This window comes from Electrophorus electricus, chromosome 3 (assembly GCF_041902795.1).
Source record: "Electrophorus electricus isolate QZ-2024a chromosome 3, ASM4190279v1, whole genome shotgun sequence".
In the NCBI taxonomy this organism is placed as follows: Eukaryota; Metazoa; Chordata; class Actinopteri; order Gymnotiformes; family Gymnotidae; genus Electrophorus; species Electrophorus electricus.
The window spans coordinates 23,422,719-23,435,487 of record NC_137499.1 but is presented as its reverse complement, the minus strand read 5'-3'; the positions used below and the strand labels follow the sequence as shown (position 1 = coordinate 23,435,487).

The following is a 12,769-nucleotide window of genomic DNA, read 5'->3' as shown; positions in this document are numbered from 1 at the left end:
TCTTCAAATATCGGTGCCTGATGTTGACCACACAAAAAAGATGCAGGCTTTCCTATATCTTGTCAGCTCTGAGGGACCCAGGCTCCAAAGCCAGGCTCATGGAAACATCAGACATCACAAGCATGATTTATTGGGCATAATAGGAGGTTGTCCTTTTATAGGAAGTTCCAAAAGTGATGGGAAAAGTGGGGGGAGGGGGTGGAATGTGATGCGTGTAATGATAGGGTACCCAAAAAGGCTTTCAGCAACTTTACCCAGACGTACAGTATGTAATGTAGGGAATCTCCCTCTCACTCTCTCCCTCTTCATATGGGATTCCCAGTTTATCAAGCAGAGTTTTTTGCCATTTTGGGAAATAGACAGTGTCATCAAATAGGCTTCCATAGTCTTATTTATTAAAGCTTTAAAACAGTCTCATAATTTAAATTATAATTCAATGACTATCCAATAAATCTATACGAATATTTAGAATTAATCCTAGAATCCAATAAATATGAATGTTAAATGTTGACAGATCTACAGGTGACGCACATATATTTATTATAACAACTAGAAGAGCTGCAGTACGCGCACTTCTAAGTGCACTTTGTACCATGGTACCTAGTCCTTTATGATGATACTATATATATATATATATATATATATATATATATATATATATATATATATATATATATATATATATATATATATACATATATATATATATACATATATATATATATATATAGTATCATCATAAAGGACTAGGTATATATACATATATATATATAGTATCATATATATATATATATATATATATATATATATAGTATCATCATAAAGGACTAGGTATATATACATATATATATATATATATATATATATATATATATATATATATATATATATACATACATACATACATACATACATACATACACACACACACACACCAGTAACGCCTGTAACCAGTAACACACCAGTTGCATGCCTGTATATTACGCAACTATTAGAGTATTACAATACCAATAATGCAGAAATAATTTTGCCGTATGTTGAACACGTTAACGTCTCTTACATATAGTCTACCTATTGTTTCGTCCTGCACCGTAACACAAGCTTAAAACATTTATACCGTAAAATATGCTAAAGTCATAGGTTTATTCGTAAGCATGTTGAGCAAGATGAGATATTTACAAAACTCTGCAGCCAGCGAAATGTGTAGACGTATGCCACACGTTCCCCTCGTGCACGTCATGGCTTACGTTCAAACGAAACGGCCAATGAGACAGAAGGCTGATGCCGCTCCGCCGCCTTTATCCGCAGCGTGGTTTAAATGATGTTCTGATACACATTTCATGCAATTTGGACTGTTCGACTTTGGAGTACCTCGCCGTCGCAGGACTCTCCAAATCCTAACTTTCCAAACCCAACCCCTAGGTGCCAATCTCCCATTAAACCGGTGAGTATGTGTTCGCTGCTTTCGTGGATTTAGCACCTGTCAAAACCTGTAACTTCATCACTATTTGTGTACACTTCCATTTGTAGTATTGTGCACATAGTGCGAGAAAATTATAGCTATTTGCATTGATATTTAAACATGTCAAGTACCCATTATTGTTTCCCGTTCGAGTCGAGTACGAAACTGCATATATTTAGAAAGTTGGAACGCCCTAATGCTATATAAAAATGATTTTGTATTTGCAGAATAAAATGTATTATCAAATATGCTAGGAATATGTACATTTGCGAAGAGAAGAAGCTAGTGAAAAGTAAAACAAAGTATTGCTATATTTTTTAAACTTAAGTTTATAAGAGACAAAACCTTCTTGGTGTGTGTCTGTCATAGTGTGATTAACTAGACTACGAAAGTACAAAACTGACCAAGGACAATAAAAGTGTAGTTTATAAGTCTTTACAAACTTAAACCAAGTGAAGTGTCATAGGAAATGGTGTAGGAAGCAGTTTTCATTGTGAGATAGAAGAAATGAGTTTAACCAAAGAGTTTCCTGTTCTCCAAATATGGTCATCAAATGCTTTACCATTGAACGATGCGGTAAACATCACAAACGCAGATTCTGCTTCCTCACCCGTGACAGATTAATTTGTTGCCTTGACTCCGAGAAGATACAGCACACAGAAGAAACTGTACACTTAAACCAGAGAATCTTGGGTCGTGGTGATCTGGACTTATTCTAGAGCTACAGTAATGAATGTTCTGATCAATGATCTGATCATTGCGACTTTTGCATTACCTTTTACTTTAAAATAATGATGTGGTGCAATAAAGCAGAACTAAACTATAAAAAAAAAACCTCCAAAACTTCACTGTTTAATTCTCTCATAGGCTTTTCCAACATATTTGGATAAGTGCATTACACAGCAGGGAATGTTTGTGTTCTGCCCTTAGTTTGTTGACACTAGCCTTTCTTACTTTAGTAATTTGAGATTTTCTGCAAGTCAACTGTTAGATTATGGAATTCCTGTTAATCTCTCACCCATATCAGATCAGATATAGTTTTACAATTTCTTTAATTTTTGTTAGGAGCCAAAGGCACATGCGCTGAAGAAGCACTGGGTTATTGGGTTATTTAGTTGTGCATTACCTCACCTTCATTATGTTTTGTGTATTTGTGATTCTTTGCTGTGAAGACAAAATGGAAGTATTTCATTTCAATGGACAGTATTTAAATTACCAATAATCCTGCATTTATTGAAATATCTTGAATTGTCTTGAAATATCCTGAGCTTCACTACTATGTTTCGTCTTCCCAGGTATCAGCACTTGTCATTGCACTTATCTTTATTTTGTAATCCTTTCTTTCTAGATTTCTGCAGTGTCTTAGTTCTATCTACTATCTATCTTGTTATCTAACAGTATCTTAGTTCTATCTACTATCTATCTTGTATCTAGCAGTGTCTTAGTTCTATCCAGTATCTATCTTGTATCTAGCAGTATCTTAGTTCTATCTACTATCTATCTTGTATCTAGCAGTATCTTAGTTCAATGGTATATGGACTCTAAACTGTTTGTAGTGGTTAGGATGCATTCTCTGGGTAGATGACAATGCACATTTTTTAAGTCACTCTGGACAAAAGTGTTTGCTAAATGCCCTAAGTATAAATATAAATGTAGACAACACCAGTGGTCTGTGTAGGTAGGTGGTGGGGTCCTGTTCTACAACTAGCCAGTGCAGCTGCAGTCAAGGTTTTCTTTCCATCCCAGCAGTGCTGATAGTTTTGCACAGCTGATATAGTTGTGTGATAAGGGAGACCAACTAATAAATAAGTATTAGTCCCAGAGGTGTGATTCTGCTTGTTTGGTACAAAAACCTGTAGCCACCACAACCCTTTACAAAATAGGTTACCACACCTGCTCTTTTAGCAGTAAATTAATAGTCATAGTAATATAATTAATAATGCCTAATTAAATAGGGAAGTAAATTAAAGTTAAGGGAAACTAATTCCTAATCTAAATCTCTGGTCTTCTCCGGGCTTACATATCCAGGGATTTAATGGGCACATTCTCAAGAATGTCCACATGGCCGGCAGGCTGTCTAATTCTGCTGGCCATCTAAGCTTTAAGAGGGGTGGTATACACCATATGCGGCCTTCAGCAGAATTTGCTTGTGGAATTACCCAAACATGTGCTTTCTGAAATAAACAAAAGAGTAATGATTTTGATCATAGATTTAAATTTTTTTTAATTTAATTAGCACGTTACATATGGGAAGATAGGTTGAATTGTAAGTGTAACTGGTCCACTGTCTATGATAGTATAACTTATTCTATAGTACATTACACTCACAGATTCGGCATGTCGACATCAACCGTTAAGTTCTCATCACCTTAACGTAAGTCCTAAGACCGAGAGACCAGAATTTACAGGTCCACAGTCTGGAGATTTAGATTTGGTAAATGAATTATGGAAAGGAAACAAAACAAAAACTCAGGCAATTTGGAAATCAGAAAGAGCAGAACATTTCTACTTTGGGAATGTGTTTATTGTTGGTCTTCAGTATCCATAGTGAGAAATCACAAATACAGTTGTATAAAATTAAGTGTAAGAGAATAGGTTGCATTTTATTCCTGATGAAATGGCAGTTAAAGGAAATGTGGAGTAAATAGTTTGCTTTGAGGACATGAAAAAAGAGTAAAGGAATGAAAAGATGAGAGAAAAAGAGGGATGAAATGATTCACAGGACAAAAGGTCATATGACTCCATCCCCATGAGTGCAAAGGTCACCTGATCTCAGGGAGCGCAGCCCATTTGCACACAGGCCATGGAGCCTCATTCATTCATTTCAGCCTTGAAAGGCCATAATGAAACATAATTCATGGAGATGGGTCAAGCTATCAGTTTCATCATGAGTAAATAGTTGACAAAAGACAATAAAATGGAGTAAAATGTTGATGTTGGAATAAAATTTTTCCATCTCCATTTGGATTAATGGGGAATCTGCCCCTCTGCCCCTGGGAATACAGAAACCTCTCAGTGTCTCTGAAGGCTGGATTAGTTTGTCCTGCCCCACAGCATCCAATAGGCTAATTCTTTCAGTTTTATTTTCCATAGTTTTAATTAGAACCAGTACCAGAATCGCTGGAAGGTCTTTGGGTGTCATTCATTTGCTGTCTTCGGTGTTGCATGTGCTTGAGGATCAAGGTGACAATCTACTTATACAGATTAATTTGTCAAGTGGAGACATTTTTAGAATTTCTTGTTAAGATGGATGGTCTTGTCATTTTCTACAATGTGTAAGCAAACTATCAGTGTTTGTGGTTCCACTCAGACACCTTTTCAGGAAGCAAGAAGATAGAACAAAGTTAACTCCATCTGAGATAACATAAGCAAGTTGCATCTTAGCTAACTATTTCAAACTGCAGCTAACTACAGACAGTATCAACTCATTTATCTACCATCATCAGCACCAACTGGCACCAAGTACAGACAGTTCCAGCTCAGCTAACTACAACAGCAGCTAACTACTACCAGTGCCAAGACAGTTAATTCAGCTAATAACAGCAAACAGCAGCATTTAAAATTTCAGGACCAGCTCAGCTAAATGCCATAAATGAAATGAAATGAGCTCAGCTAAATACATCCAGCACCAGCTCAACTAACTGGAGCAAACAGCACCATTGCCACCATTACCAACACAGTTTGTAGCTCTTAAAACCTTAGCTATTCACAGCAGACTGCAGTAATTCACAGTTCAGTAGGTGCTATGCATCTGCTCCCACTGTCTGCTATATCTGGGGTAATGTTTTTTTATCATTAGGATCAGTGAAAACCTGCCATCATCTCATTAACGTAATTTGAATATACTGAATTTGCTGTTAGAAACCCCTTAATGATAATGCAATTTTATTATCTAACATTTTAATGCAAAGTACATATAAGAATCACATGTAATTATACATGTAATTACACTAGAACACATGCAGTAACTGTCGCAGTGGTACATTATGTGTAGATCCCCTATCAGCTGGTTAGGAGTGCTAGAGCGTCTGTCCCCCACCCTTCTAGCCCTGCACTATGTTATCATTTTGGAGTAAACTGCCAGTCTTGCTGGAGGCATACTATTCCCTATAAGGTCTTTGTTTGGGACTGCACTTGCTCTGCTGTTTAGCTATCCAGTCTACTCCAGAGAATCTGCCATATATGGGCATCATGACATGAGACTACAGATCAGCTGCAAAAGCCAAAAGGAAAGAGATAAATCATAACGCATTGCTGTGGTAGTTACAGTGTAGTTGTATGTTTGTCAGTATGGACACCTACTGTGCTCTATCTGAGAGTCTAGCAAGTGTTTAGCCAAACTGCAGACATTTAGCTCTTGTTTCCCAGCCACTGTTTCAGGTCTAAAACTGGGCCTCTGCCAAGACCTGTGGGAATATGTAGTGGGCAGTAGTTGATAGCATCAGTGGACTTTTGCTGTGTATAAGCTTCATTAGCCTTTGAACACACTGACTACTGATGTCTCACGTTCCCATAAGCTAATGCGTAATACGCTTAATTTTATGCAATTAAGTATATAACTTTGCAGAAGTGGAAATGGGATCTTGTTGTATGCGTTGAACATTTCCCCAGAAGAATTATTCATGTGCAAGTAATCTTTGTGAAAGATATTTGCTATTTTGATAGGTAAGGATACCTAGTGGGACAACTCTCTGTGTGATGTAAAGATGCCTCATAAATCATCCCTTTACTCCCCACCTGCTGAGTTTTACTGAAACAGTTAACATTTCATTATTACATTTAACATTACAAACATTGTCAGCTACTATCCTAAGGTATCAGCCTTAGTTAAAAATCATAGCTTAGGACATGCCATTATAGTATTTTAATGGAAGTTTCTAAGCACAGAACGTGTTTGGGTTCATTTAATTCACCTGCTTTTCTGTCCTTTTCAGCTGTCCAAGACTAACAGCAAGATGGCTAACAAGACCCTTAACGAGGATGAGAAGTTCCTCTTTGCAGACAAAGACTTCTTCAACAGCCCTGTGGCACAGGCAGACTGGGCCGCAAAGAAGCTGGTGTGGGTTCCATCGGAGAAGCACGGCTTTGAGGCGGCCAGCATGAAGGAGGAGAAAGGGGACGAGGTGCTGGTGGAGCTGGTTGATAATGGGAAGAAGATTACAGTCAACAAGGACGACATCCAGAAGATGAACCCTCCCAAGTTCAGCAAGGTGGAGGACATGGCTGAGCTCACCTGCCTGAACGAAGCCTCGGTACTGCACAACCTGAGGGAGAGATACTTCTCCGGCCTCATCTACGTGAGTAACCACAGTTTTTAGCTCCATATCCTTTTGTTACACAGACTGAACAAGTGAAACGTACATTGGTCATTTTTTAAAAATTATAACAGGTAAGTGAACCAAACCATTACCCTGCCTATTTCATTGACTAAATGTGCAGTGTTTTTGAATTATCTTTCAGCAAAATTTGTAAATAATGAAATTCCCCTTTAAAATTCTAGATGTAGACCCCACATATTAAGAACATTAGGTGTCAAATGTGCCCGGTAGTCTCATTACCCCCTTCAGGGCAGTGCACAATGCTTATTGTCAGATTTAATAGTTTTGATTCTAAGGTTAAAATTAAATTTTATTTTTCAATGTATTATTATTTGTACAATCATATACACCCATATACAAATAAAAAACAAATTTTATTTTTTAAAAAGATTACAAAGTAGGATGTTCTTGTGCAAAATAAAAAATCTAATAAAACTGCACAAATAAGCTATAAACAAAACAAAAACCTTAACCACCTTAAATAAAACCTTACATAGCATATGAGAGACCATCAGGAAAGTTAGATAGGTTACTAACAATCCAGTCTGAAATTTTGATATTCTGTATATATACAGTGTCCTAGAAAATTATGCAACTCCCACAAAAGCCATCAGATTCATCTGGATTACAAATGACACTTACAGAGTTCCAGTCCATTTTTATTGCAAACCAGTATACTTTTAAAGTGAATGAGCTGTCCGTTATTTGTCAACAAATATTTTAAAATGCTCAACATAAGTTTTCAACCCTTTCAGACTAGTACTTGGTAGAACCTCCATTTGCTGTGATAACAGCTTTAAGTCCACTGAGGTAAGTTTCTGCCTAGCTTTGCGCACTGGGAGTGATTTTTACCTATTTCCTACAATTTAAGGTTTGTGTGTTGATCCTCTTGGACCTGAACGTTCAAATGGTACCACAGATTCTCAGTTTGATTGAGATCTGGACTTTGGCTTGACTATTGTAGAACATTTGTTGTGTAACTACTCCTGTGTTGACATGGTGTTGTTTGGAATTATTGTGCTACAAAAGATAATGTTCCTCCCAACCTTTGGTTCTTCAGCAGACTGAAGCAGGTTGTCTTGCAGTATGTCCCTGTGTTTTACATCATTTTACCAAGATGCCTTGTCCCCACTGAGGAAGAGCGTCCACACAATATGAAATGGCCACACCCATGCTTCAGTGTTGGAATGGTGCTTGTTAAGGATTGGGAAGTGTTTAGAATGTAGATACACACAGTGTTTAGAATTTTGGCCAAAATCATTTTGTGGTAATATTTGTCTCATCCGACCAAAAAACCTTATCCCACATTTTAGCCAGGTCACTGTGAAGCTTTCTGGCAAACTCCAGATCTGCATTGATGCCTTTTTTCTTCAGCAACTGCTTCATTCTAATGACCTTCCCATACAGGCCAATTATATATCCTATTCTTGCCCTGTGCCTTGTCTAGGCAGTGCCTGGGTGATTCAGCTGTGCTCACTGGGATATCAGATATACTTGTATATTATTTTGAAGCATTTTCCTATCTTGTGCATGCCTATAACTTTTTCCTCTAATGTCCTTTGCACTCACAGTATGACCAAGGATAGTGTAATTAAGGTTTTTGTAAACGTTTTCTTTTTTACAAAACAGGTGACCTTTTTAAATGATTCACAGTTAAAGTCCAACTGTGTTCTTGTTAGGGCAATATCTTCCATTTGTATAAACATCTAGCCTCCACAGCACTCCAAGAACGTAGCCAGAATAATATTTAAATAAATTAAATTTAAGGGTCAATGTTTTTCAAATAACATTTGACATCAGAGTGTCATTTGTAATCCATATGACACATATGGTTTGGGTTTGAATTAAATGTGCTAGTGCATTGGTCTTGAATATTTTCATTTCCAGAATTTTTAAATATTATGTTTAGAAATAAATTTTTATAAGTACCACTGATTATGATTATGACCACAGAAAATAATTTTTTATGCTAGAGTCGGAGGTGTTTGCTAATTTCTAATATTTGGAAACCTCTAATGGAATAAGATGTAACTAAACAATGAAAACATAGCCATAACAGTTAACTAAAATGACAATATCTTTACTGTTTTCATATAATTCCATTATGAGTAAACAAAACAGAGCCTCCACTTATTAAACACTAACAAATAGCCATAATATAAGTGAGGTAAAACCCACAGAAGTGCCCAAATATCAGAAAGTACCAGACCTAGAAGAGGGTCACATTGTGTTCTTTATCATTAGTTTGAATATTGGGAGGCCTTAGTAGGAATTTTCACTTTCTGATAGTATTATTTTTACCATGGCTGCATTTGAATGTTGTTGTTTTTTTAACACCATAATGAGTACTGTGGATCTGTGAACATATCTACACAACTCTAGAGCCACATGGTTTAAGTGGCAATGTGTGGCTTGCCTACAGTCAGCATTTAAAAAATGTGTCAAAACCTGTCATGGCAGGCTAAACATTTCAATTTCTACATTACATGTTGTCAAATAATTACATTCCTCAAACCGATACATAATACAAATGCAAACCTAAATGTAAATGGCTTTAGGAAGAAAATTGGGCATCCTCAACAAGTGTATAGGCAAACAGTATACTGGAAACCCCATAAAAAATCAATATAAGGTGTGCCATGCCTATTCCATATAAAAGTAAATTAAGATGGATAAATCATTGAATATTCATCCCGTAATGTTTGATTCCAGTAGTGTGTGTTATGTCATTATCACATAGTTTAGCACAGTACCTTAGTTCTCCTAAAGGGTAATAGTAACTCATAAAATAGTATCATTCTAATAAGCAGTAGTAGAAATGCATTCAGTTTGTGCTAATCTTTCAACATTTCCTTTGTTTAGACTTATTCTGGCCTGTTCTGCGTGGTGGTGAACCCCTACAAAATGTTGCCCATCTACTCAGAGAAGATCATTGATATGTACAAAGGCAAAAAGCGACATGAGGTTCCACCACACATCTACTCCATCACAGACAATGCCTACAGGAACATGATGCAAGGTAAGGCCCCTGTGTGGCCCAAGCTGTTGAAATCGAATACTGGGACTCAAGTTCAATTTCTCTGCCATCTGTGACAATCTAGAATTGACACTGCTCTCAGAGCGTGGCAAAGATGGCATAGCTCAACCTCTCATATCAAACAAACTAACTGAAGACATCTGTTTAATCATGTTAAAAGACATGAGGAGCTAACACAAGCTTTTCCTGTCATGATGTAAGTAGCTCACCTTCCTGTGTGCCATCTACCTTGCCTACATGTGGGACCCAAGACTGGGCCTGGGAAAAAAACGCATTTGTGTAGGGTTTCCTTAAAGCTACTGCTGAAGTGTATGAATTTCTGAAGTGGAGTTGCTTAGTTTGGGTTTCTTGCTGTTGTTCTAGCACATCATGCAGTGGTTAACGTGTTACATGTGCAGTTGTGTGAAAAAGTGTTTGCCTCCTTCCAGATATCTTATCTTTTTTGCATGCTTGCCATACTTAGATGTTTCAGATCATCAAACAAATTAAAATATTAGACAAAGAAGACAAGTAAACACAAAATGCAGTTTTTAAATTAAGGTTTTTATTATTAAGGGGAAAAAAAATCAAAATCTACATGGCCCTGTGTGAAAAAGTGATTGCCCCCTAAACAACAACAACAACAACAACAACAACAACAACAACAACAACAACTGCATTCAAGCATTTGCGATAACTGGCAATGAATCTTTTAGAGCACTGTGGAGGAATTTGAGCCCACTCATCTTTGCAGAGTTGTTGTAATTCGGCCACATTGGAGGGTTTTCGAGCATGAACTGCTTTTTTACGGTCATGCCACAGCATCTCAATCGGATTCAGGTCAGGACTTTGACTAGGCCACTCCAAAGTCTTCATTTTGTATTTCTTAAGCCGTTCAGAGGTGGACTTGCTGGTGTGTTTTGGATCATTGTCCTGCTGCAAAACCCAAGTGCGCTTCAGCTTGAGGTCACGAACAGATGGCCAGACATTCTCCTTCAGAATTTTTTGATAGACAGTAGAATTCATGGTTCCATTTACCAGAGCAAGTCTTCCAGGTCCTGAAGTAGCAAAACAGCCCCAGATCATCACACTACCACCACCATATTTTACTGTTGGTATGATGTTCCTTTTCTGAAATGCTGCGTTACTTTTACACCAGATGTAATGGGACATACACCTTCCAAAATGTTCTACTTTTGTCTCGTCAGTCCACAGAGTATTTTCCCAAAAGTCTTGGGGATCATCAAGATGTTTCTGGCAAAACTGAGACGAGCCTTTATGTTCTTTTTGCTCAGCAGTGGTTTTGGTCTTGGAACTCTGCCATGCAGGCCATTTTTGCCCAGTCTCTTTCTTATGGTGGAGTCATGAGCACTGACCTTAACTGAGGCAAGTGAGGCCTGCAGCTCTTTGGATGTTGTTTTTTGTGACAGCTTGGATGAGTCGTTACTGTGCTCTTGGGCTAATTTTGGTCAGTCGGCCACTCCCGAGAAGGTTCACCACTGTTCCATGTTTTCACCATTTGTGGATAATGGCTCTCACTGTGGTTTCCTGGAGTCCTAAAGCTTTAGAAATGGCTTTATAACCTTTCCAGACTGATAGATCTCAAATACTTTGTATCTCATTTGTTCCTGAATTTCTTTGGCTCACAGCATGCTGTCTAGCTTTTGAGGATCTTTTTGTCTATTACACGTTGTCAGGCAGGTCCTATTTAAGTGATTTCTTGATTGACAACAGGTGTGGCAGTAATCAGGCCTGGGTGTGTCTAGAGAAATTGAACTCAGCTTTCCAAAGATGTGATAAACCACAGTTAATTTATGTTTTAATGGGGGGGCAATCACTTTTTCACACAGGGCCATGTAGGTTTGGATTTTTTTCCCTTAATAATAAAAACCTTCATTTAAAAACTGCATTTTGTGTATACTTGTGTTATCTTTGTCTATTATTTACATTTGTTTCATGATCTGAAATATTTAAGTGTGACAAACATGCAAAAAAAAAAGATATCAGGAAGGGGGCGAACACTTTTTTACATCACTGTATATGCTAAAGAAGCAACAACTCAAGAAGCTTCCACAAATGGTGTGGCATCTTAACTTCGTTAGAAATAGAAGTTCTTGGTTCACTGAAAGTCTCAAGAATCTTAGTCTTTAGAACCTGAATGTCAAGCATGTCAAGTGTCTGTTTCTCATTAATAGGAAAAGCTTTTTAAAAGTGATTAGTGTCTTATTGAAGTGCCCTGTGACTGCTTTGAGAATTGCTGGTAAACATAGAAGGTGTCTGTGGCTGTGTCTGAGACACAGAGGAAGATAGCAGCTACCAGACTATTTAACATCTTTTGTGAATAACAATCTTGTGAACAGCCCAAGTTATTACAGTAATGCTGAGAGTATTTTGGTTGAGTTGTACTTGTATGCTATGGATTTTCCTTTATGGCTTCCAGAACAGTAAGGTAAGTCACCCACTGAATCATGCTCCAATTAATCACAGATAACGAGCAGTAGATGAAGTTAATGGTTAGCAATGAAGTGGTTATGCTTCAGTTCTCCATTAGTGCTATAAACTAAATTCCCATAGCTATAGGGTTAGCGTTAAATGCTTCAGTTGTAAACAGAGTGCACTTGAATTCTAGTTTAGACAAGTTCACATTTATATATTACCATGCTCTATATAAAGTAATGCATACAAAGTGCCTTTACAGCAAGTAAAGTAGTTGTGGTAACTCTCAAAGTTTAAGCTCAAATGGTAAAGTCATTCACTTCTGGCTTAGTGCAGGAAGTGACTGAGCAAGATTCAGACAAACATTTGATGATTCATTGTGCCATATTCTCTCAAGGGGGAAACTGTTATACTTAGCTCTATGGAGCACATCCTAATCTTTTTTTGCCAGAGAATAAAAATGAGAAAAATAAGAATTTGATCCACAAAATCTTGACTACCTTCTAAATACAAAATACATATTTCAGAAATTCAAAA

At 37.2% G+C, this 12,769-nt stretch overlaps 1 protein-coding gene across 3 annotated transcripts in view; it reads left to right on the top strand.

Moving 5' to 3' along the window:
* Window positions 1-1,288: 1,288 nt before the first annotated feature.
* Window positions 1,289-12,769, top strand: part of myh11a (myosin, heavy chain 11a, smooth muscle) — a 38,100-nt gene continuing 26,619 nt past the window's right edge. For 2 of the 3 annotated variants that reach the window (XM_035530464.2, XM_081710712.1), the window contains exons 1-3: window positions 1,289-1,444; window positions 6,397-6,759; window positions 9,643-9,799. In XM_035530464.2, the coding sequence (XP_035386357.1) occupies window positions 6,418-6,759; window positions 9,643-9,799 (499 nt within the window). In that variant the 5' untranslated portion in view covers window positions 1,289-1,444; window positions 6,397-6,417. Of the gene's footprint in view, window positions 1,445-6,396; window positions 6,760-9,642; window positions 9,800-12,769 lie in introns of those variants that run through there. The other variant, XM_081710713.1, reaches the window with a different exon arrangement.